This window comes from Myiozetetes cayanensis, unplaced genomic scaffold (genome assembly GCF_022539395.1).
Source record: "Myiozetetes cayanensis isolate MyiCay16 unplaced genomic scaffold, myiCay2020 scf6-25, whole genome shotgun sequence".
Lineage (NCBI taxonomy): Eukaryota > Metazoa > Chordata > Aves > Passeriformes > Tyrannidae > Myiozetetes > Myiozetetes cayanensis.
In genome coordinates, this window is record NW_026087853.1 from 10,170,326 (window position 1) to 10,195,787 (window position 25,462).

The 25,462-nt window shown below is 41.3% G+C and overlaps 1 protein-coding gene across 7 annotated transcripts in view; it reads right to left on the reverse strand.

Annotated features, from left to right (window-relative positions):
- The window catches only part of EVL (Enah/Vasp-like), a 152,006-nt gene that overhangs the window by 54,616 nt on the left and 71,928 nt on the right, over positions 1 to 25,462 (reverse strand). For 6 of the 7 annotated variants that reach the window (XM_050337167.1, XM_050337168.1, XM_050337171.1 and 3 more), the window contains exons 2-3: positions 14,854 to 15,022; positions 7,395 to 7,572 (exon numbers count right to left, since the gene is read on the reverse strand). In XM_050337167.1, coding sequence (XP_050193124.1) covers positions 7,395 to 7,572; positions 14,854 to 15,022 — 347 coding nt within the window. Of the gene's footprint in view, positions 1 to 7,394; positions 7,573 to 14,853; positions 15,023 to 23,759; positions 23,855 to 25,462 lie in introns of those variants that run through there. The other variant, XM_050337166.1, reaches the window with a different exon arrangement.

Here is a 25,462-nt window from a genome sequence, read left to right on the forward strand (position 1 = left end):
GAAGTGGTTTTCATGCAGTAGAGAAGAATTCAGCACAGCAAAAAACATCAGGAAGAGACTCAAGAGCCATTAGATTTATTATGCTCTTCAAAGAACAGAGGCACCTTTTGTTGTTCTAGACGTTCGACAGCAGCTCTGGCGCTGCTGCTGCTGCTGCTTTGAGCAGGGATACAATACAGTCCAGCAGGAAAGTGGCTAAGATGTGTACAAGCAACATGTCATGGGTTTTTATTTGCATATCATTAGGAGAGCACTTCAGTGCCCTGGAATACTTTCTGCCACGGATCCCTACCATCTGGGGGACTGAAAAAATGAATTGAAAAAATGCCCCCTTCTATAGAGCAGAATAATTAAATAACAGTTTGATACTTCCTGACAGATGAATAATAGCAATTAGATTTACAGTTTTAAAACTGAAAGGAGTCTGTAATCCCAGTTTATCTATTCACGAATAAAGCAATTCACCTCCTGTGCTCCAGTCAGACAGAGCCAAGCAAACACAGAAGATTAACCAATTTCATTCACTGCTTCTTCTGGCTGGGCCAACTTCTTCCAGTTCTGCTTTTAAGCATGTTTCTCTTACTGTGAAGTGTACCCAGGTTCTTAGAAATGTCATATATTCAACTCAGGAAACCCAGGTTAACCTGAGAAGAGGACACTTGAGCAGGCAGGGGAAGCTGGCAAGGTTAAGTGCCTTTATTCCAGGTGGAGAAATTTTCATTGTTTAGGGAAGATGGGCAGTGGGCTTATATGAAGACTGTCATCCCCATCAGCACAGGAAGCAAAAGCCTTGGGAGCTAGACACGATGAGTGCTCCTGTGGGCTGAGCTGATGTTTTTCAGCTGGGTTCACAAGGAACTCCTGCCCTCAAAGGGTTGAAAACGCTGTGGGGCACTGCCTGGGGGGGGGTACCCTTCGCTGGTTGCTCAATAAATTTGCCCCTATTCTGGTGGTAACAGCTCATCTCTCTCTAGTTTGCAAAGAATGAATTTATTTCTATAGTAAGCAATATACTAGAAGATTATATATAAATTGAGTGGATTTTTTTGGAACAGTTCCAGCGATAAAGCAATGCAGCAGACAAAAGGAAAAAGCTCATCATGTTACTTGAATTTTCCCTCCCTCTTCATTGACTTACAAAGCGCAGCAGTTTAGATCAGAAACTGCTCTATCTGCAGAGCATTTCTGAGCAACTAAAGTTAATACTGAAACTGATGTAGGCATGAGGCTGGAAAAACTATGTTTCTCTAAACCTTTCTCTGGTGTTTTTGAAAGATGCCAATCAGAAAACATTATTTCCCCTGGGAAAGTTTTGTTTTTTAAAGAAGTAAAAGTGCTTTGTATTTTTCACATGCACCCAATTAACCATTGCCTGCGGGTTGCTATTTTGGATAGCACTAGGTGTCTGACCACATGGATCGTATTTACACCAGTGAGTTCAAAAGTTTGTTATTTACAAGTTCTCTATGACTAAATTAAAAATAGGAACAACTTGTGGAATGACTTGGTTCAAAGACCTGCAGCAGGATGCATGCTTACAGTTCTGCAATGCCTACACAATATGAAGTTACACGTCTTTACATGTTACTAGCACACTTAATAGTACAATGTGCACAGAATATACTATCTTAGGGCTTTATAATCTGCACCAACACACCTGATGGCGTGGGAAACAAGTCTGCAGCACAGTATGCAAAGTGTCTTGCGTGGGGCACAGATCCCTTTACACCAGCACGGTTTTGGAACCAGCTGGCTGCAAGTGGGCATTGTGTTCTGTGGTGGGTCCCTTCCATTATTGATGAGTGATTTTATGTATTATGCAGTACTGTAATGAAGATGCAGTCTTTTGTCTTCCCACACTGTGTCCTCTGTGGTGCTGGGAAATCTTGGGGCAATATTATCAAACAAAACAGGCACTGCATTGTAGAAGATGAATTCAGCTGACTGAGCTTCCCAGCATTTACACTTTGGTGCCACTGAAAAACGAAGAGACGTGGGACTAGCTGGAAAAATTCTGATGAAAAATGAACTGAATATAACATTAGAAAAACCTGTATAGACTTTCATTTGAATTGCAGTGCACCATAATCTTCACACACATCCTTCACTGACAGAAACCTTGCAAATACTTAGGGCAGCTAACTAGGAGAGAGAATGTATGCTACATTCTGCCAGTTTATCTGCTGTTTGATGAATCAATGCTTTATTCTGTTATTTATTCCCTCATTTTGATGGGATCAAAGTGCTTTCCAAGGAACTTCCTCTTAGCAATACAGAAATGCTGCCACTGCTGTATAAGGATAAAAGCAGAATGGCTGAAGGAATGGAAAAATATCTCAAATTCTGAAGAACTTCATAAAATAGAATTTCTGGGAAAGATGGCTAGAGAAATACCTGTCAAATAATCCTCAGTGGTGGAAAAGAAAAGCCAGTAGATCTTCTAATCAGAAGAAGAGGGGTGAAGAGCAATCCTTCTGACTACTAAAATGTTCTCCTTGCAGAATTAAGGCTGTGTCTGTGAAGCATCATGTGGGAAGGCACAGGGCTGAACTCTGCACCTTCCATGACCTGAGTCTGTATTGTGTGGTCTTTAGGGCACTTAGAACATTATTTATTGCTTTCTTACAAGAAATAAATAAACAAATAAATCACTATTAAATTTCTCCAAACCCTTCTCCTGCCATTTCGTGCTTTCCTCAAACTTCTCCGTTAGTCAGAAAGGGAAGCTGACCTCTTAACTATGATTAACTCCACAACAGAGCCCTCTGCTTAAGGCTTTCCAGAACGTGGTGTTTACATTTAGAAACAGGATTTTCATGCATTGTAAATCAACAATAAGTATCCAAGTCCTCAAGGTAAAAACATCAAAAGAAAAGCGAAATTCATAATACGTTTTATTTACTGTGTCACAGGCAGCATTTACCAGTAGCACAGATCAGAGCATTAATTCTCCTCCAAGAAGTAACAAGTCTTTAAGCCATGGAAGCCTGAGATGCCCTCAGAGCTGGTCACACCAAGCCACAAAGCTGAGCCACTGCCTCCTTCTGCAGTATGGTAACATGCAGGTGCTACCAGGGATCAGCAGGGACTCAGAGGCAATTTCTGAAGTGAGCAAATAAGGCAGGAAGAAGATGAAGAATTCCTCTGCCTGTCCCCAGAAATTTGGGGAGCAAAAAATGAGAGAAAATATTCTCATTCCCTCTCTTAGGGAAGTGTAACCACCCACTGGGAGAAGCACAGGCTCCATTAAGCCCTGCAGAAAGTTACCTTCACCACAGGCACTGCTGGCTCTCCTACAAAATTACATCAGGGTAGAACTTGCCCATTTTAGCTTACTAATATCCTCACTTTCTGTCCTGCTCCAATAGTGATGCTGCGCTGCCACCAGCCATTGCATTACATCTGAGAGGATGGCAGCCCTGAAGAACATGAACCTTGTCTGCTTAGCAAATATCAGCCTGTGGGCAGGATCCACGCAAAATGCTTTTTCCACAGTCTCCTGGGGCAAGAAGGAGTGATGCTCTGCTCCCAGTGAAACCTGGCTGCAGGTGGCAAAGCAAGCTACTGACACACTAGCTTGTATCAGGTCAGTTGTGAAAGGTCTGACTTCATGAAGTGGACACCCATGAAAGAAAAACAATTAAAGGGGAGGTTGGTTGTCATACTAATAGTCTTACTAAATGTCACCATTTAAGAACTCTAAGCAAGAGATTGGTAATGAGCAAGTCAATGTTATCATTTGTTCTTATTTTGCAGGCTGTCTCAGGACCAACTCTGCTTTTTATTGTAAAGGAGAACGGATTAAAGAGATGTATAAGGAAATCAAACTAATTAGGCATATAAAAAGCTGACAGGTAAACAATTGTGATTCAGTGAGGCAACTGTCAACCTCTAAAGGAAGGATGGTACATACTTCCATTATTATTTTCTTTTTAGTAATATTTTTTCTAATTTCAGATTACTCCTAACATAATCATAAACATCCTTACGAAGCATAAGACTATGCTGAGTCTGTGTTCACCTCCTTCAAGGCTTGCTTTAGCTCACCCTGAGGATGTGCACTGGGAGAGGCTCCCACCACAGCATTGGGAACTGGGACATGTGTAAGATAGCCAGCCCTCTCCACAGGTAAGAGTATGAGCACAGAAATCTAACTAGACACAGAACTCAGACTATGGCTTTTCTCCCAACTTTTGTGATCTTTGGGATGTTATACCCCTGGGAAGATCCCTTCCCCAGCATTGATCTTGACATGCAACCCAGGTTAGCACATCTGGCTGTAGGATCTGATTCAGCCTATTTAACCATAGGCATTTAATGAAGCACTGGGTTTTCTTTTCACTCATGCCCCATGTAATCAGTACAGAGATCAGTGCCTGTGGCTGACCTTGGGCGTCACAGCTACTCCTGTGAGAAGGAGGGACAGTACAGTAATTCTCATCACTTGTTCACAACTGTACGTTCATTTAAAGTGACCCAGTAATGTGAAAGTCAGTACTAACCAAAAATTACTTCCAACTCCCCCAAACACAGACTGCTATCATTTTTTTAAACTAATTCATCTTAATGCACCATTCAAAACCCCACACCATTGCTTTGTGCCAAGACTAGCTATCTCCCAAATGTTACAGTATCCTGACTGCATGCCTGCTGAAGATACGATGCAGTCTCACATTTTCTGCTGTAGTCTACCATGATTAATTTTAGTTTATGGAAGTGGGTGGTAGAATGAAGGGAGAAGCAGCCATGGAAGCCAGAAATCTATTCAACTATGGGAAGATCAGAAGTTCCTAAACATATTAATGCCTCAGCAGGGAATATATGAAAAAACGAAACATTAGAAACAGCACATCCCAGGCGGTGCACATAGCACATTCCAAGCTGTAGAGTTACCAGATAGGGTGTGCTGTCCTATGAATGTGCCAGAGGGAACCTCTGTTTAACACCATGGTTTTAATAGTGTGTTTTATTAGTGTGTGGAGCAGTTCTGTGAATACAAATGCACCCCTTAAAGCTGCCATCCATCTGCATAAACCCATGAGCAACTTTAATACATGGATGCATAGATATAATAAATACATATTTTTCCTAATGATTTTTCCGTATCAAAGAAGAAGACTCTAATGCAGTATGCAGGCAGCAGACTGGATGGAGTATGCAGGCAGTGGCTGTGCCTGAAAAGATATATGGATATGTGTGTTTGTGTGAATTCCTATTCCCAGTAATTCATACTCACAAATGTATATAGGAGCCCAGAAGAGCAGATCTGAAAAAATGTTTTATATCTTATATCTGTTATGTACTTTTGCTGTCAACTTGCATGCTGAGGTCATTCCAATAACTGGGAAACTTCTGGTGATATAAGTCCTCAATATAATCTATTATCAATCTGTAGCTAATATAAATTAAAGAGAAATATTTATAGAAATAAATTTAATCATCTAAAAGAACTGATAAAAATGAGTATTTGAGAAACCGGTTTCATAGAATCGGAGTTTTTTAAAAAAACCCCAAATGCTGAAATTATCTTTAAACCAAATTTTAGTTTTTGACAAGCTCAGCTGTAAAGACTGGAACAAATGGAAATCTTTGAAACTTCTAACACTTTATGTATGAGAGAAAAGGGGTTGTTGAAGACAGAATAATTACCAGACCATTTGTTTTTACAGAAAATAAAGTAGGAAATTTTTTCATCTGTGACCCAATTTATATCTGGGTATGTGACAACTACAAAATCTAAATGCAAGCTCTTCAGCATGGGCAGCATCTTAAGTCTGTAAAGCATCTGAAGTACACTTTGGTGTGCTAAGTAAATGAATAAAGAATACCCCCAAAATGCAAAATGCAAATTATTATTTGCTGTATATTCATAAACTTCTAAGAAATTTAATAGGCTTTCAAGGATGCAAAAATACTTTCTTAAAATATCTCTTGTTCTTAGCTAAGAGTAGCTAACATAATTAAAGTATCAACCATAAGACAGCTTCTTATGCAATAAATTCTCATCCTGGGGCCTGAGTTTCCACAAGGCACCTCCCTGAAACAACATCAAAATCCTGCAAAAACCTCAGTCCCTTTGATAGGAAGAGACAGATGGGGAAAAAAACTCAACCAAAACTTAAGGACTTTCAGAAGAAAGGCAGAATCATCACAGGCATTAAACCAATCACTACACCAAGACCATAGTCGAAGTATCCAAATTTGGAGACTTATTTTGTGGTCTAAAAGGTCTGAGAGCATTTGGGCAGCCAAAGAGCTTTGTACTCTGCAGATTTGCATAAATTTAGTACTGGTGAACCTTGGCCAGATTTCCTCATGAAGTCTCCTGCTGTGGCACAACTAGAGCTGAAAATGTTCAATCTAAAGAAAGCAGGATGAAGTCCTCAGTATTTCTAAATACAACTCAGAATTTAAAATATTTCTTGATTTTTGATGACTTTTGCATTTTTCAGCTTAATAGGTCAGAAATAGCAGAATAAAAAATATGAACTTTTATAGTACAAATATGCCTTTTAGTAAGACATATTTGTGTGTTGAAGGTTGTCAGGAGACAACCTCTCTCTAAAGAGCTGTTGTCCACCGCCAGTGAACACTGCACTGAAACCTGGATGGCAGCAGGTGATGTAAACCTTGACTCACTGTGTTTGCAAAAGGAAAATAGGGCTGTGGTGTGTATTTTACAGGGAAAAAAAAGACACCACACAAGGACTGCTCCGTTCCCAGCCCAAGAGCTGCAGAGAGGTCACAAGTGTGTAACTGAGGGCAGTACTTCATCCAGATACCACAGACCAGAAACTGGTTTCCACTGAGAAACCAGGATGCTATTTTGGGCCCTTGTCAAGCTAGTGCAATGACAAATTCTCAGAACAGCAAACTTCACCACAAGTTTTTTCTGCAGTTAGTGTAGTATTGAGGGATATTGGTCAATGACCAGACTACAAGCCTTCGCATTTTACCTTTTGAAATAATCAAGGTGCCACACACTCCTCATTTTGAAAGCTGACCCATCGGCTGGAGCTGATACCCAACACACTGGAAATACCAGCTCCAAGTTCTATCTTATAAAATGTCACTAATTTTGCTCTAGCTTCTGTTTATTTAAAGTTATATTCTGCCATCTTACACGTAAAACATATACGGATCCACATAAATTAGTGGGCCTGCTTGCCTGCTGAGGCATTCCCAAATAGCTGTGGTGAGTTAAGGCACTGTGAAAAATGAGAAGGAACGGAAATAAGACCTGAAAACATGTACAATTTATACTACAGCAAATGCTGACCCTAAAGGCTGTCTACCAGAGGCTGTTTCGTAATAGCATACTATCCAATACAACCGATATTGGTGATTGGTAACAAGCACTGTAAAATGTCACAGATTAATAGAGATTAATTTACCTCCATCTTGCGAGTTCATGATATTCAGAGCAAACAGCATTGCATTGGAGAACGTGGTAGCCTCTTCTTTGCTTGCAAAATTCAAGCCATAGACCTGCCGTGCATCGCGCCATTGATGAAAGGTAGGTGTTGCTTGATTGTACTTCAATCCTTTCACAATTGAGTAATTAATCACTACCTGTGGTTTGAAAGAGAGGGGTAAGGATTAAAAATAGTTCTGTTTACAGTGGGAAAAAACCCCACCCAACCCTTGTGTAAAGGTTAACTAAATTGGTAGAGGCAGTTGCTCTGGCAGCTCCTACATGGCTGTACGGTAAGGCAGTGTGTGTTTTGATGACAGAGGACCCACATCTGGGGTTCAGTTCAATTCAGCCTCAGGGACTTGCAAGCCAGTTTTGCAAAATCTATTACCTGCTCGTGTTTTCTGCAGCACCTCCACAGGCTGCAGCTGTGCAGATGCTGCAGACAGCTGTCAGGAGCCAGTGCCAGCAGCTGTTGCCATCTTTTGGAGGATGATCATGCACAATTGTTAGAAAAAGAGCGAGACAGAGCTCTTGGCACTAACCCTGCCCTACAGCAGATAAATGTTTTGACTCATTGCACCAGCTCTGCTTTTCTCCTCCCATGCCACCAGCTTCTTGTATTGAGAGTTCTTCCTTTAGAATCAGACAGGCAATGACAAAACCAGACAACCACATATTTCCTCTCCCACCTCCTCCCCTGCTGTATGAGCGATATTTTCCAGGTAAGGGGTGACTGCAGCAGAAGGGTGTTTCTGTATGTTTTGATTTAATCAGCTAAATACAATGCCCTGTTTATCCTTGGGCAGGGCACGTGGGACACCCAGCTACACCGTGCAACTGGGATCCAACCAGAAACCTCCAACGCTAAAAGTGTAACCTGATCTAGCTGAAGGGGGAGAGGCAGGAGTGTCCACTGCAGCACTAACAATCCAGAAGGACGGATGGCAGAGGCAGCATCCTTGAGATACCCATCTGTGCACTGGCAGTGGCACTCTGTTGTGACAAAAAAGTTACGAAACAAAATGCTAGCTGAAGGGATCATAATTATTCCCAAAACCAGACAACGTGCAGTTGAAAACAAAGAAGTTGTAGGAAACAGAGGCTCCCTCTTCATCAGCTCACACAGGCTGGGAACAGAAGGGAACCAGGGACAGAGAACCTTGAAATCATGAGCAGGGAAAGTTCATTATTCAAATACAGCAAATCTGGTCTTGAATGTTCCAGATTGCCCCTGCAAATGGATTTATTTTGGCTGGAGTTTTATCAAGAGCCAGAACAATCCCACGTATTCTGACTCTTGTTGAAAGTCAGTCAATGGAAATCCTCCATCACACTAGTTTGTGTGGCTCATCTGTAAAATAAATATGCTGGACACTGTTTTACAGGAGTAGGAAGAGGACTTTTGTGCATGCTGTCCAGGAGCTCACTCTTAGCACAAGTCTTCCCATCCTGGGCTTTGTAAGATGAGAGAAAGAACTGAAGACAAGGGAACAGAGAGTCAACTTTGTACACAATAATTATGTTAGAGGAGGATCCCCCACACCAGAAAACCTACCAATACATTTTTTTTGCAGTCTGATTGATCAGCATTTTGGAAAGCTTTCTATTAACACTGCAGTTGCAACTAAAAAGCTCCAGTGTATTTAATTAGTCCAACAATATTTTTATTAGATGACTGACAATTCTTCTTAATTATAAAGGCAGACTTTTAAAACTAATTTCAAAGATTAATGACTCCTAACTCTGAGTTTTGAATTTTCAGTGGATTGCCAGTTTAAATTGGCAGGAAAACATTAGATGAACACCTAATAAGGAACAAATTGTTTAAAACAAATTTCTGTTTTTGGAGGGAAACGTTATCTCATTGATACAGTTAACAGATGTCTGATAACTATACTATATTAATATACAAAAAATGATGGAAACCAGCAAAGAAGCCACTACACCACTAGATAATTACAGATACACTCTTATTTTTAGAATGAATTTATTTACCTGAGCCATCATTAAACAGTGATATAGCAGATAGTCTTTGAATACTTAGTCTAGATTTAGGCATAAATAGGCCAACTTCTGCACTCAAACCAGTATCATTATTAAGGTTCCACGCAAACGCACTGGGAAGCAATGAGACTTTCACTGCTATTTTTGACACATTTCGTTAAGAGATTCCTGACCTGTGAGCCAAAGGAAGATGCAGGCTACATTTGGTACACAGGCTCCCAAGGGTTAGTCCCCTGAAAATGGGAACCACATTGCCAGCATGCTGTGTGGAAACACCCACACCAACCAAAATGAAGTGGCAACTGGTCACAGCAACTTGCATTATAACTGACAGCTTAGACTGCCTTTTTTTCTTCAAGACTGGTGACATCACCCCCATTTTTCCACTGAGCTAGTACCGATGTCAGTCACACTCAAGGAGTCTCTGGAGCATCAAATAGACTCATGCCTGGATTACTAATCCAGCACTTTTAAGATGGACCAATTTTTAAGTTTTCCAATAATTTTTGAGCAATTCACCAAGGGAAGGCACAGTCAGTATCTTCAAGGAAATATTTAAAAAGACTGTGAGCTTCTACAAGGCTTTCAAAGTGAGTCTTTCTCACCTACTAAAAGAAATTTGAGTTTCAAAGGACACCACCATCAAAGTCCAAAGAGCACCAGACTGTGCAGTGCAGCTGCATAATGAAAGACAGAAATTGTAAAAACCTACACCAAACATTGTTTAATAGAAGTCAGGTAAACTGTTCAAAACCTGCTTCCCCAGAACATCGACCCAAGGAACTTGGAGAATCTGCTCTGTTCTCAGGGTCTGATCCCTTGAGTCGAACAAAGGCAGAATCTGAATGCTGACCTTCAGTAATCATCAGGATGCCTACACTTGTAATACTTTGCCTTCAAACTCAAATCAGAGAGTTTAAAACTGGGAAATGAAACTTAAAATGGCCAGAATTTCATTTTATCTGCTTTGGCTCATGTTTATGGAAAATCCTGTTGTTAAGATTGAGCGCACAAAGGTGTCTTGTACAGATGGTCTGGAGACTTTGATGATAATGAGGTGCTTCAGAGCAGTAATTAACATAAAGGTCTCCCTATTTGAAGCATAGGGGTTTTTACAGGTGTTTCTAAGGGATCTTTACTCTAAAGCTTCATATGTCAGTAAGATAGCATCTGCCAGGTGGAGCAGACCAACAGTTCATCTTTTAAACTTCAGCTGTAGTCTACAATAGGTGAATTGGAGAATATTACTAGAAATCTTGCAGAAATAAGTAGTGGATTTATTCATGACAAACAGTTCTTCCTGTAACTCTTCACCTAGAATTTGACTTAAAAACCGAAATACAACATTCTATATGCCTTTTTTTTTTTTTTTAACCTCCTTTTAGTATTTTATATCCAACAAAGTCTTCTTACTGATATAAATGTCTGTGCTGTTTTGAACCCTGTTAAATTCTGGATTTCAATGATCTAATGTGGCAAGGACAGACCAGATGTGCATAGCATTAATAAGTGGACACCTTCCCATGTTCCCATCACTGTGACATTAAAAAAGGTTTGCTTTACTTCTACTTGGTTGTGTCCTTCACCCTATCACCTCAGTTTAAAGTGTAGGCTCCCTGAGACAGGCAGGGAATTTTAGGATCTATAAAAAAGCTCAAAACTGAGAAGCCCTTCCTTTTGGTTGCTGAGTTGTGAGCTGTCAGCAGTGATGACGGTGGTGGCCAATGGGACTCCTGGGAATGGGGCTAGAAGAGATCAAACGAGCTTCAGGGCAACACCTGAGGTGTAAATACAGCCAAGATCATGGGAAAAGCTTCCACACAAGTCTCATCCACATGCTCTTGCTTACTGAACCAGGACAATAAAACTGTTTCTCCAGAGCACAAAATGGCTCAGAAGGTTGTTACCAGCTTGGGCCCTTCCACACTGCCTGCACTCAGGCTCATGTCACAGAGAGCAGACAGGACTGCTGAAAGAGGGAGGATATAAAAAGGCTACAACTAGTCCAGATTTGTTACTCCTGAAGGCAGGCCCAAACTTATTGAACTTCTAGTAACTTACGGCAGTGATTAACTGGTTCTTTATTTTTCAAAAATTGCAGTTCGTTTATATCCCAAGAATGCTGTCCCTGTTTCAGTTTTGGTTTGGGCTCACATGTAAAATGCCCGACCTTCCACAAGGTACATTCACTTCTCAGCCACATCAACACATCAACCCCTCAAGAGATGTGATTCACTTTTGGCTTGCACCCTCCTCCCTGCATGTTTGATCAGCACGTGCCTTTGGGTGATGAGATCAGGCTGAGCTGACATCACTTGATGTAAAATCATAATTTTAAACCCTCAGGTGATCACCACTCCAGACTGGGGAGCTACTGCTTTTCAGCTAAGCCATAAAGATGGACCACTTGTACGTTTTTAGTTTTGTGAACTTCTTGCATGGTGACTGAAGCTCACACATTTCACCTTTACAACAGGTTGTATAACAACAACAGCTGGCAAGTTGCAATACAGGGGTAAAGAGTGTGGTTATGATTGTTGGGCTTCAAGAATCACAGAACAGTTAAGGCTGGAAAAGACCTCTATGAACACTGGGTCCAAGATGAAGGCTGCAAGGAAACATCAAAGCCCATGATGTTAAGCGACTGTAATACTGATCTGGCCTTAGCTTCAAACCAGTTCTGGCCTCTGTGGCTACTGCAGAGCTTCAAGTGTCTCCTTGTGGTTTTCTGAAGGTTACCACTCACACCAGCATGAGTCTGTGCAAACCTGCACCTCAGTGCAGAGCAGAAAAGGGAATTCATGTCCTGCTGGTCTGTAACCCAGCGCTGCTGCTCCATGCAAAGCATGCAGTGAGCACGTCACACAGACACATAAAGGGAACAAGAGGTCTGCTGACCACTTCCTGGTGGTGAGAATGATGCTCCAGTTCTGCTACTCTAAAAACCGTATCTCTTTGTGGTGAACTTTTTAGACACTGTCAGCTAAAGAAGAAGATGAACACAGATAGGTAGACAGTGCTGTAAATTCCAACACATGCACCAAAAATGGGTTAGAAAACAGGCAGCTAGACAAAGACAAAAAAAGGAGTCTGCAGAAGAAGACATATGAGAAATGAAAAAGAGGATAAAAATTAAAGAAAGATGTTATTAGAGATGAAATACAAAAGAACAAAAATTAAAAGGGAAATACTAAAGGCAGGCAGAGGTGAAGCCATGAAAACTACTCTAGTCTGTGCCTTGCCAAACAGTATGTAATAAAAGTTGAAGTTGTTCCCCCATGGTATTGTTGTGTTACCTATTTTAAACTAATTTCTCAACTCTTGGAAATCTCTGTAGCTCCATTAGCTTCACTATATGCCAAATCACATATTAGCTGAAGATTGGTCCTTTTCAAATAAATATTTTCAGATAAATATGTCTTTTCTGGCAAATCAACAGCTTTTGCCAAAACCTCAATTTCAGCGAGATTTAAAATAACCTGTGAGCAAGCACAAAGGGTTTGTACAGAGAATTACTTTTACTGAAATTCATTTTTTTTTCTCATTAAATGCCAATACTTAGCAAGTCTAGCAAGCTTATAATTCCATGTTAGACTTATATAAAATATATTAAACTCTGAATCTTGAGACTTTCAGTGTTCCTTTGAATACTACTAAGCCACACAGTCTTGAATATATTTTATTCATAATATTGGACTTTTGCAATCATATATAAGGTGAACACTGTTTTAGACAATTTTAGGTGACTAAGGTAATAACCTATACTTTCTATTTGTTTGAGGGAGGATTTTTAGTCTTTAAACTCTAGAAAAATATATTCTACCTGCTTCCTTCTTAATTGAGATGATTTTCAGATAGCATACAGCCTCTTTGTAAGTTGGAACATTTGCAAGCAAATAGAATGTTAATGCAATGTTTAAAGTACAGCTCAAGATTTGACTTTTCATATGTCCTACTCTTTAAACTGTATACTCTGATTAAGAGAGATCTCTGGTACGCAGTCTCCCTTACTTATCTCACTTTCATATATATGTTGACTTTATGACTTCTGCTTGTTATACACCAGCTATTCAGTCCCATCTTAGATTGTAGTCACATGAAAATCATTTACATTCACCAGCTGGCTATGTAAAATAAACAGATAGCATAGCCTGGTACAAAGCAGTACTGAGAAGCATAAGAACAGTTGCAAAACTTTTGGCAGATGTTTCAGAAGTGCACTGCAAGGAGCTGAAAAGCAATGTGCTCAAACCCCACCTATTTCTGTTCTGCTTTTCCTTTTTCAGAGTGGTGACTCTGTATATGGACAGTGTAGCAAAGTCATCACTGCTTCCAGTATGCAACCTAACATAACTTTTCCAGTTTGCCCAAGCATCACTACAGCTGACAGCTGAGAGAGATCACCTGCATTTTCCATAAGCAGATCAATCAATTCAACATTTGTGGCAGCTGAGAGGTGCCCTGGACTAGCTTGGCTTGACTTGCCCTGCTCACCTCACCTTCCCAGAAGGCAACACCATTCTCTGAGCCAACAGGCAATCAATCAATCTCCCACTTCTTCCTCATTCTTCTGCCAGCCAGAGGATTCGAGGCGAGCACAAGACGTAGCACACCACCATACCAGCCTCATGCCAATACACAGAGTGAGCCCCCAACTCCGAAATTTCTGCTCTAAAATGCAGATGGAACTGCATTACTGCACTGCTACTCCACCCAAACAAACTTTTGCTTAGGGTCTAATTGTGACATTTGGTTAGGGAGCTTCTGACAGCACGCACTGCCCGGCACACCACGAGCCAGGCCGTTCCGAGCCACGCCGAGCCAGCCCTGGGCTGAGCTCTGTGCTTTGGTGGCCGATCAGACTGGGGGCCTGATCCCAGTTCTGGTAATCTAAATCCCATATAACTCCTTTAATACCCAAGGAGGTCCTGCAGAATTAGGCTGCTGTAAATCAGATCACAGTGTGCACCCAGGATTTTGAAGTGCATTACAAGGAACTAATTACTTAACATGGCAACGTAACAATCACACTTAGTGAGACAGTAGTGGATTTTAATATAATATATTAAATGTCCTGAAAATTAAACAAAATAATATTTTATTATAGTACTAAAACCAAGTAGAAAGTAATTTGGGGGGGAGCTGGGAGCAAAACCTGCAGAACAAAACAAGAATCATTTCACAGGAAAAAAATGGAAGGGGGGAATAACATTAAAATCTCTTTGGCATCTACCAAAAGTTCTTTTTTCAAATAAGGAGTAATAATCTAGGATACATTCTATGTGCAAAAAATTGTATAAAATCTGAACGACTGGAGTAAACAGACTTGTAGGCACCTTGCAGAGAGCAGGAAATGTTGCATTAGGTGTAGAACTGAGGTTACCAAATGAGATCAAAGGTTAATTTACAGGAAACTTGATACAGTTACTCACTTGTTGATCCTGCAGTTTAACTCCAACTACCCTGAAGGTGTTCGTGGCCGTGTTGTGGTATATGTTGATTCTGCTGAATCCCTGCTGTCCAGGTTTGATTGGCACCCATTTCTTACTGGTATCGTCATAGACCATAACTGAAGCTCGGGCTTGGCAAATACTCTGTTCACTGGAGAGCAAAAACAACAAAAACAGGAAAAAAAGCAGTGAATTTGCTGCTTATTACTGCAAACTTGTAAAAGAAACCAACAGAAATTATCAGAACTACTTACAAGATATGTTTTATAAGAGATCTGCTAATCCTTTGATCTGTTAAATTAAAGCTGATTTGTATGTGCTCACAGACCTAAAAAAACCTCCTGGATGCTGCTGTTTTGAACTGATAATCTATTTTATATAAAACATTAGCCCTGAGAAATAACCTGCATCCCATAAATGTTATGAAAACTATCCAACAGTATGAATGCTCCATTTATTTTATGTACCTATTGGTAAGTGAAGCCTTTCACATTTGCATGAAAACCTACCAATATTTTACAGCTTACTGACAAAACAAACGTGACATCCACAGCTGACTTATACATTTAAAACTAGAAGCAAGCAGACCTTGAACCAAAAGCCACGTTAGGTAAACTGAAGAAATCAATTAAGTTAATCCATCTGACGCCTAATACCCAGACCTGCTGACGCACTTAAAGGTCCCAGAATACACGGTGCAAAACACACAAGAACTCTTTTTTTCCTTCATCCTGGTAGCAAAGAAAGTGGGGAAGGGGAATCCATGAATGTCTGCATTCCAGCATTAAAGTACATACACTTTTTCTCCTTTAGATTCACAGAAATCACTTAGTTCTTTACCTCTTACTTGCATATCCTGACTAATGTAATGGAATCATAATAAAACACACCCATCATGAGCAATAAATGCCACTGGCAAATGCTGTTGAGGTGACATGTCACTACAGATCAGGATTTCAGTTCTCTTGACTTCCCAGCCACTTTTCTTATAGGGGATGAAATAAGAGTTCCTAATATGAAGAAAAAAAAAGAATCCTGAAGATTTTGAAGATATAAGATCTTTAAATGTAACAGGGATTTTCAACAAGCAAACAGATCTCAATGAAAATATTAGGATTTATGTCCTGCAAAAATTTTAAGTTCTTGAGAGTCCTCCTAACTTAAGACCTATATATATGTATATAAGCGCAGGCTGGAAGGTGTAAAGACCTTCCCCGGATCTTCGCTCGCGAAGACTGGCCATTATTATATATATTAAATATATATACACACAACACATACCTCCCTTCCTGAGCCGAAGCTGTATTAAATAATTTTCGACAGTGCAATATCAAGCACTAATCCGCTTTGCACACAAATCCTTTTTCCTCCCATCTTTCTTTGGTTTTACCTCCCTAGCACACACATACAAATAAATGAGAAGCTCCTGGGTGATGCTAAACCATACTGCTGCACTGCCACCATGCCAAATTACAACACTTGTCAATCGTACCAACTGCTGCACACCCAAACCCGCCTGACCCCATCACTGCCATCATTTTAATGAAAGGGAGCACGTTACTGCAAGTATTAAGAGGATCTGGGTAGATTACAGCAGCAGTTTTCGATCTTTTCTGATTTGTGGGTCTCCAAAAGATTTCCAAGGCAGATGTATTTATCCCCCACAGTACACTAAAGCCTACTGACTGGCTTGTTTTATCAGTCACTCCACATAGCCTCCAGGTAGCCCACAGACCTCCTCCAGGCTGCGAGAAAGAGCCTGAAAACTCCTCACAGCATTTACAGAGGGAGTAATGACAGTGGCAGACATCTCCATAAAGAACAGAGTAAGAAAATTCAGGATAAACTGTATTTTTATTATGTAGCATGGAAAGAGCTAGATACCGTTATTGGAGCAATATAGTCACATCAGAAAGACTAAACATTATTTTATCTATATTCTTCTGAATTTATAAATCCAGCTCATCCACCAGTTGCTGTTGCTTTGTTACATGAGATACCTGGACAGCAGCTGTGCCTTTGCTGATGTACTTACCCAGCAAATACCTCTCCCTCCTTTTTTTTTTTTTTAAGGTAAGCTAATGTCTTGTGGCAGCTCCTCCATATCTGACACTAGCAGCTGAGGGATTTGAGCTCACTCCAGCCTGCCTAATCCTCCAGCTGGTGCAAGAGCCACAGCCTGGCAGCAGTGGCAGTGTTGCCTGCATCCTCCAGACCTGCCTGGGGATGCTCAGTCTGTCTTGGATTCACAGATGGGGAGAATGGGAGAGAAATATACCAGCAAAAGGGCAGGTACACTGCATTAGCTTTGCCATGTGGAAGTAGAATGGCCAAAAACAATCCCCAGTGCAGTCCTGTGGCTGAATGGTGCCCACCTGTCTGTGCTACAAGGTTCCATCTCCAGCTCCAGAGGTGGGGGGAGCATCAGCTGCCTAAGGCACAGCAAGACCCTGCCCAATGAGCCTGTGGGATCCCAGAAAACAATATTCCTGGGAGAGTCACATTGAGCCAGTGTTACACCATGTTCTTCCCCTCAAGCCTCGCCAGTCACTACAAGCCTCACTGTACGCTCAAGTGAGCAAGAGCACATCAGTGGTTTCATCAGAGCAAGCCTTGGACCCAATGTTGTCTCCATTTCAGGTGAATTTTGGAACCCGCAATTACCATGAGCTTCTTGCTTAGTCAAAATTAATTAAATTGTCCTTACTTACAACAAGAACACACCTAACCATACAGACACAAGGGCCTTACCATGGCATTACTCATAATGCCATATCCAGATTCCAGTAGATATGGAACCTTTGCCTTCAGCCTTTGCTGCCACTAAAATCGGCAGCACATAACCTGCTACTGCCCCGTGACTGAAACACAGATAGAGACCTCAGGAGAAATATTTAATGCATGATGACCAATTGTTCCTGTAACATAAAGCAACAACACATCAAGCTCAATCCTTGCCCTCCTGCAGTCAATGGAAGTTTTTCATCCTTCATTTAATTGGAAATAGGATTAAGCCTGTTATCTGTCCTCCAGTGAAATAACAGAAAGGAACATAGAACAAGTACAGCACAAGGGGAATCCTTTCCTGCAAAGCACTTCATCAATTTTTAAACACCCAAAATGCCCCCAGGGACCCATTGCTAGCTTGCTGTCTCACCCTAAATGGAGGTGTAACTCTATCCTGAAGATTTTTGCTCTTCCTACACATAAAAGGCACAACTGTCCCACTGCTACTTTAAGAGACTTCCCTGAAAACAGCTTAGAAAATGTTGCTCTTATAAAGGTCAGTGAGAATCTCTCTATTACTGTCTGTGGAGTACATTACTTTAAACATAAATGAAGCATCAGCAGTTTCACAAAGGTCCAGCAAAAGTTTCGGTTATTTATTATTTATTTGGTTATACTTATGGCAACTACACGAGAGGTAACAAATATGGGTCTTAGTTGCACAATTGTGCATAGTCACCTTCCTCCTCTATGAGCAGAGTTTGTTAGATATTAGCATTTATACAGAAAATTATGATTGGAGACTTCTAGAACTTGCTTTATTGTCCTAATTCACAAAAGTTACTGAAAAATGGGTATATGTTGGAGGTCCATTAAATTTCACATACCACATCAAATATTACTATTCCCCTATTGATTTTTTATTTTACATTAATGTGCAGTCAGACTCATCCACCTGAGTTCCCACCAAAGGCAGTGATGTATAGAAAATATAAAAATTGAACCACAGAGAGGTTTGAATTACAAAATTGTTCAGATTTGTGCATAACATCTACTCCAATGTGCTATGCTTTACTCTGAGGCAGATTTAAGACATCTCATTTAAATGTGGAGGGGAAGGGGTTCTTCCTCAGGATCCAAATATTCACCCTTATTTATTCTGAAAGCATTTTCTCCTCAGTGCTTTACATCTGTGGGATGGCAAACCTCTGCACCAGTACCACTTGTTTGCCTGAAGTTAAAGCAAATCTGCTTAACTTCCCATCTGATAGAAGCAGGCTGCACTGGGAAATCCTTCATTCACAGCTGGTACCTAAAATCCAGTGTTCACTGTTGAGATTTACAGAATTGTTTCAATACTACAAAACCACAAAATGAAAAAAAAAAAGTTTGCAGATGATACAATTTGTTCCATTCTGTGGAACCCATTCTGACCCACTCTCTTCCACCTCTCGTGTTTAGGGTTCATCTTCAAAAATTAGCAGATTGGGTAATTTGGAGTTAGCCCTTCTTGAAAGAGCCAGTGTTGACCCTTCTTGCCCAGCCCTAGTGAGTGTGGGCAGCCAAGCACATGCATGGGCTGGCCCCACAGATTTGCCGTATCCTCCTTGCTTTGGTGTCAGCAGCACTTCCAGCCCTAAATGAGCCAAGTGAAACTCAAAGATACCAGATAAGGTACTGCTGCACTTGGGGAGAACAGTCAAGGAGTAGCAGTGAGGCTGCACTCTAAGACAGTGCTGCAGAGGAGGTGCCTTCATCCTGAAATAACACTCCTCTCTTCTTCCATCTGTGCAGAACTTGAAAAAATGCAGCCCTTTCTTCCTGGCTTTTAGTACATGTATGATTACCAAGAACTATTGCCACGAAAGAGCCACAGAGGTGTACGGGAAAGATAACACAGGGAATCTTTGGGAAAGTATCTGGGTTTTTTTGTGAATTATCACACAAGACTTAGTGCCATGGCTTGACATTACCTGGCTGACTGCAAATGATTAAGTAGCAGGAAGAAATATAGGGGTGAGGGGGAAACAAATGACAGAAATTTCTACACAGCTTGGTAATGGAGGAGCCAAGGATCAGAGAAAAGTCCTCCTGCTTCACTCTGCCTAGAGCAGTGGGTTATCCAAACATAACAAGGTAAAATCTCAGGCTGGAACCACAAAAGACCTGTTATAGAGAATAAACAGGAAAAAGAGAACAAACCATAATGTTTGGAGGCAAGTCTTTGGCTCTGAAAGGTATCCAAGACTTTTCTCTCTTGTCCCAGATTGGGAAAAAGACAAGTGGCCAAGCTGCAGTGTGCTCCTTCACTGACCTGTTTTCTCTACTTATAAGGTTATTTTCTTACGAACAAAACTTTTGCAGAGTATGATATTGAGCCCAGTTCTCACCACCTGGCCTGTGCAGAGCCTGCCATGCACCAAGGTTATCCCAGCCCTACCCTGGACCCTTGTCCAGCACCAACCTATCCAGACATCACCTCTCCAGGGGCAACAGGAGAGTTTTAAAATATATTCTCCTAGAGCCAGGACAACATCATACAGTTTTTGGAGGGACACCAAATCGTGCTCACAAAAGGTGTAACAAATATCCACAGCCAGCTAACTTCAGGATGGAACACCTAATTCTGTGGGCTCTACTCCAGCATGCCAGGTGGACCTGGAGACTTCCACTATCCTTCATATTTACAGATGCAACTGTGTCCTTGGAGTAGAAGCTCTCTTAGCACAAACTGTGAAAGCTCCTGATAGAAATCAAGCTCTCATGCTTTGAACCTATTATGGATCTACTTTGTTTCAAGATGCTTATGATTCTCTCACCTTCAAACAAGCACTTTTCTGGCATTCATAGGAAATGTAAGCAGCTATTTTCAGAAACATTTTTCATTTCCATCTCCCATACATCTGCCCCTCAACCTTTAAATGTTTAATAATTAAAAATTATGTTGGACTGATTTAATAATTCTTATTGGTGTGAGAAATTGCTAATATTACTTATCCCCAGGCTTGTCCTACTTGAGAACAAAACCTCAGTACACAGAATGTGTGAGATAACACAGAAGCCATTTAACACATCTCACTCTACTTGTCCACTGAGTCTGCCACAGAAAGTCACACTTGTGTGGTTAAACGTGACATGCAAAAAATTGCTGACGCTGGTTTAAGAAGCTGACAGAATATTCTCCATATCAGCTTAAACAGCTAATATAAGTCCAAAATCCTGTATATGGAGATGTGTGATCTGTGCGGTACACCTCAAAATTACTAAGCTATAATTCATGTTCCTGCAGCATTTTAAAATGTATATCAAACTCTAATGGTCTAATTTGCTAAACATTTTAACTGTTTTCACTATAACAAATATAACAATGACTGGGAGGCAGGGCAAGTGTTTCAGCATTAATCTGAAACAGGTGGACATTTCTCTCTGACCACTGGATTTAGAAAAAAAAACCTGACAAAAAAACCTGAGACAACTTCTCAACACAAGGCAGTCGGGTCATTCTGGCCATGTAGACTGTATCTGAGATCTGAACTCATTGTAGATAAAGCTGCTGTAGTGCAGTGGCTCTCCAGCCTTCCCACCAGAGGTTCACTGCCAGCTTTGCTCATGACCCCATTTCTCATTGGAAGCCTTATTTCTCCCTGTCAGTCATAGTTGTGACACCTTCTGGGACTTCCTTTTCAAAGTCTACTTCCCTCTGCAACCAAACTTGCAGCACAGCTGGTGTCACCATCGTACACCCTCCTTCCTCACAGAGCACCGAAGAACTGCCCCAACAATGCAGCAAGACCTCGTAGAGAAAATACAGTATTTCGCCACTTGATCACGCAAGAGCAACTCCACTGGGACTTTACACCCAGATAGGTGCTTTTAATCCTCAGTGACATGCAGATGCTTGAATATGTTATAGCAGATATTTAGAATAACAGCAGTCACACTTTCATATATAATATGGAGGTGCCACAATCGCTATGTCCATTTCCTGGCATCCCTTGAAAAACCAACCCGTGCCCCCAGTGGTCAGAAGTTCTCAATCTGCATTCAATCCTGGTTGCCTACCTGTGCAGAGACCTACACAACAATGCTGCCCCTGCCCCAGTCAGCCTGAAGTGAAGCCCAGCTCCCAGAGGAGCTGCTATTTTTTGGTCTCCTGCTCAGCTTGCCTATTCACATTGAAGGTCTGCCTTTGGGGCTGGGGTTTGGCTGCACTGTCAGTGGGAGATGAGCCTTTTGCACTGGGCATCTGCTGCAGGTGCCTGGCCATCACCTTTCTCCACTCTTAAACTCCAGCATCTAGAGAGTTTAATATTAAATAATTAGAAGAAAATAGTAAAAATATTAAGCTTCCTTCAGAAGCAGCTCTCCAAAAGACTGACGCTGTTAAATAAAGTCACGACACACCTGCAAGACAAATACATTTTATAGAGCAGTAAATGGAAATACTGATAACCTACAACGTTATCAAGAGTAAGATGAACACCAGTTCACCTCCACAAGGAGAAGGATTCAAGAATTACTCTTCTTTCTGCTAGGAATGAGACATTAATTTTGACTTCTCCCTTATCAATCAGGCATACCCAGTGGGAATTGACATGTCCAGTATATGCTGCAGACAGGTCAGCTGGAAAACAGAAGAGAGTTTATGAGGCATCCAGGTCTCACACTAAGCCAGGACTTTGGCCGATGAGTTGCTAAATTTGGGAACACGCACGCAATCCTGGCATGACCAGAGAAACTTGCATAACCTTCTGTCACCCCTCAGCGCTCTCGAGCACGGGAGAAGTGAGCAGAAATACAAAAAAATAAATAGACTATGCAAAATGTTAAAGCAGCAGAACAGATGTTCCACCTGGGCCTGACTGTCAGCCCAGAACAACTCAGTCCTCAGCACTGCCAGCGAAAGTCCGTGGAGAGCCCTGACCTCTCGGTGTCCGCTGTGGCACTTAAATAGCACATCTGCCAATCAGCGGAGATTTGGGGCCAGCAGAGCGGCCACAGGCTGATGCCCTTGTAAGCCGGCACATCTGCTTAGTTTATGTTGCTGAGATTTTCCAACTATGTGGTGCTGTTAATTTTAACCCATCACTCTTCTGGTAGGTTTTGCAAACTGAAGCGTAAGAATTCAAATGACTCTAAGGGGAACTTCAGTCACCGGTATCTCAACTCAGCATCTTAAAAAATGCTTAAAGAGATCTGCTTTGCAAAAGGCACTTCACAGAGGAAGTGGTGTGATTAAGAGAAGTGCCACTGCTGCTGGGCAGCCAGACTCCCAGAGCCATGCCCTGCTCTGGGAACCTTTTCCTTCCAGCTTCCAACAAGGCAGTGTCAGTGCTCTCTCCTAATGGAGAAATTCCACTGCTCTATTAATGTTTTGATTCACACAGCATTTCTTCCAGCAGTGAAATGTGGTTCACTTTCAGATTTTGCATACCACCTTGAAGATATATTTTGGGAGTTCCTAAAAATAAACACCAAGTAATTGTTTAGAAGTTCCTAAAAATTAGTCAAGCAAATGGCCTGGAGAAACACTATGAACTCAATTAGTCAAAAACAATAAAAAAGCAACTGGACTGGATCAGGTTGCTAATAACAGAAACTATTTCTGTTTACCCTTAAATTACAGAAATAAAAACGAGAAGTAACTAATCTTGTAAAATACATATTATGCAAAACCTGAAATCGGACTGTCAAGTGAAAATACATGGTTGAAGGCTCTCACTCATGGGCTTTGAAAAGGCTTTGAAAGATCATAATCATAACTAATGACCAGGAGAGGCAGACTCGTAAATTAATAGAGGAAATCAGCATAAAGGTCTTTCATTAAAGCTGGCATCACTTTGCCTTGGTTTCCTTTCAATCCCAGAAGAAATGCAAATAAACCTGTGACAACTCCCCTGGAGCTGATGGAGGCAAACCAGGAATGAAGGACGCTCGATTCATCAAGTCAGCTTCTCCCTCACTGCCAGGGGATGCATATTAATGTAGCATTGCCATAAAAGCTTAATTACCATTTTATACAATTATAAATTATTCTACAAGGCTATAACCAAAACACAGACCTTCTGTGTTTATCACAATATGTGCTCTCCTTCCCTTCCAGTCACATTAACTCTGGTCAACAGATTCCCTGCCAGTGGGCATGGTCCCCAGATACTTACGTGCCTGCCATCGAGGAGGACCTGGTCAGGCAATCCCGCAGGAGTACGCACTCAAATCCGGCACGTGTGCCTAAATCCAAATAGTCTATTTCACCTGAGCAGAAGACAAATTTGGCAGGCAGACAAGCCAGGAGCGTCTTTGAAGGCTTGTAACCAAAACAGGAAAGGGAAGCAGTATTGAGAGAGCAGAAGGGCAGGAAGTAACACTTGTACAAGAAGGGGCGGGGAAGGGACTTTAAAGAAGAAATGTATTATTTCTTATAACTACTTTACTGAACGAAAGTACAAACAATATAGATTAAGATTAGATGCGCCGCCGTTGCCTCACTGGAGGCACGGATATCAAAAACTTTTCGCTTATTTTCTCAAAGCACGGGTTCACTGTCCAAGCAAAAGCAAAAGCAAACAAAGCTCAGACCCAGAAAAAAATTGCTATTATTCATTTATGGCATGGGCGTTTACACAGTGCAGAACCAAACCCAGGGGCCCCAGTGGTACTGAGGGCCCTGTTCCACCTTGCAGCCAACCTGGGATCCTGGTGGCTGGTTAGGGTCCAGACCCATCCCAAAACTTTTAACTGGCACAGCATGGTTCAAAATTTTTTCTTTCTCACCTACTTTGATGCCTTTTGCCCATCTGCCCAAACTTGACCCGGAGCAGAGGCAAGTAGACACCAGGTAACTTCCCAAAGCACCTCACAAACTGCAGAGCTGCTCAGCTCTTGAAGAACTGCTGGAAACACAGCAAGACCCCATGATTTTACCACAGAGGCAAACAGGCTTTCTCTAGGAGTCAGCACCAGATGCTCTGAAGTCTCCACTAATGAGCGCAAAACTGCAGAGCCCTGAGGAGACAAGTCCTCAAGAGACCACACAATTCCAGACATCCTTGCAGTGGTTTCAAAGTGCAACATACACTTGAATAGCCTTAGATCCATGTTTAATACAGCAAGAAGATAGGAGTGTAAGAAATAGGCTGAATTTGGCAAGGTATGCCAGATACATAAACCCTTCAGCGCAGTTTCTGCTGGGGAGCAAGGGCTGCAAGCACTCTTCCATCTGAGCAGAGGAGCAGAGTGTTTTTCACCTTCACTGGTTTTCCTGTTACACAAGATTACTTTCATGGTTCAACTGAAAGACCTACAGAAAGTACTGGTGAAATGGCACCTAGTAAAAACATGGGTGTGAAAATCTGGTTGCTCTCACGATTGGCGGTGCATGGCCCATTCAGCTGCAGCTTCTGGTTCCTCTGCAGAAACTCTCCGTATGACTGAAGAGTTTCATTTTTCAACTGATGGGGAAGTTTAAAATCAACATGAAATAAAGTTCTCACTGACATTTAAGCACATATTTTTCTGCTGTGTTTTGCTCTTTTTTTCTGTTTAATGAAGCATTTTATTATTGCTGTCCTGGAATTTCTATTTGGCTGCATTTGCCTGACACTACACCTTTCTGCTTTGAGATCTGTGCAGTTTTGGGCACTACCTTGTTTTACCCAAAAAATCCTGCTTTTCATGAATTTAAAAATTGACATTATTTGGAGTCAAGTGGCAGGTTCTCTGCAGAGTTCATACACTGCTTAGACTATTATTGTAGAGTTTGTCAGTGTAAATAGTGCTTTATTGCATATATTAGGAAAGGACATAGCCTGAAAAACACATCTCCAAATTAAGTATGGATACAAATCACTAATTGCCCAGAACA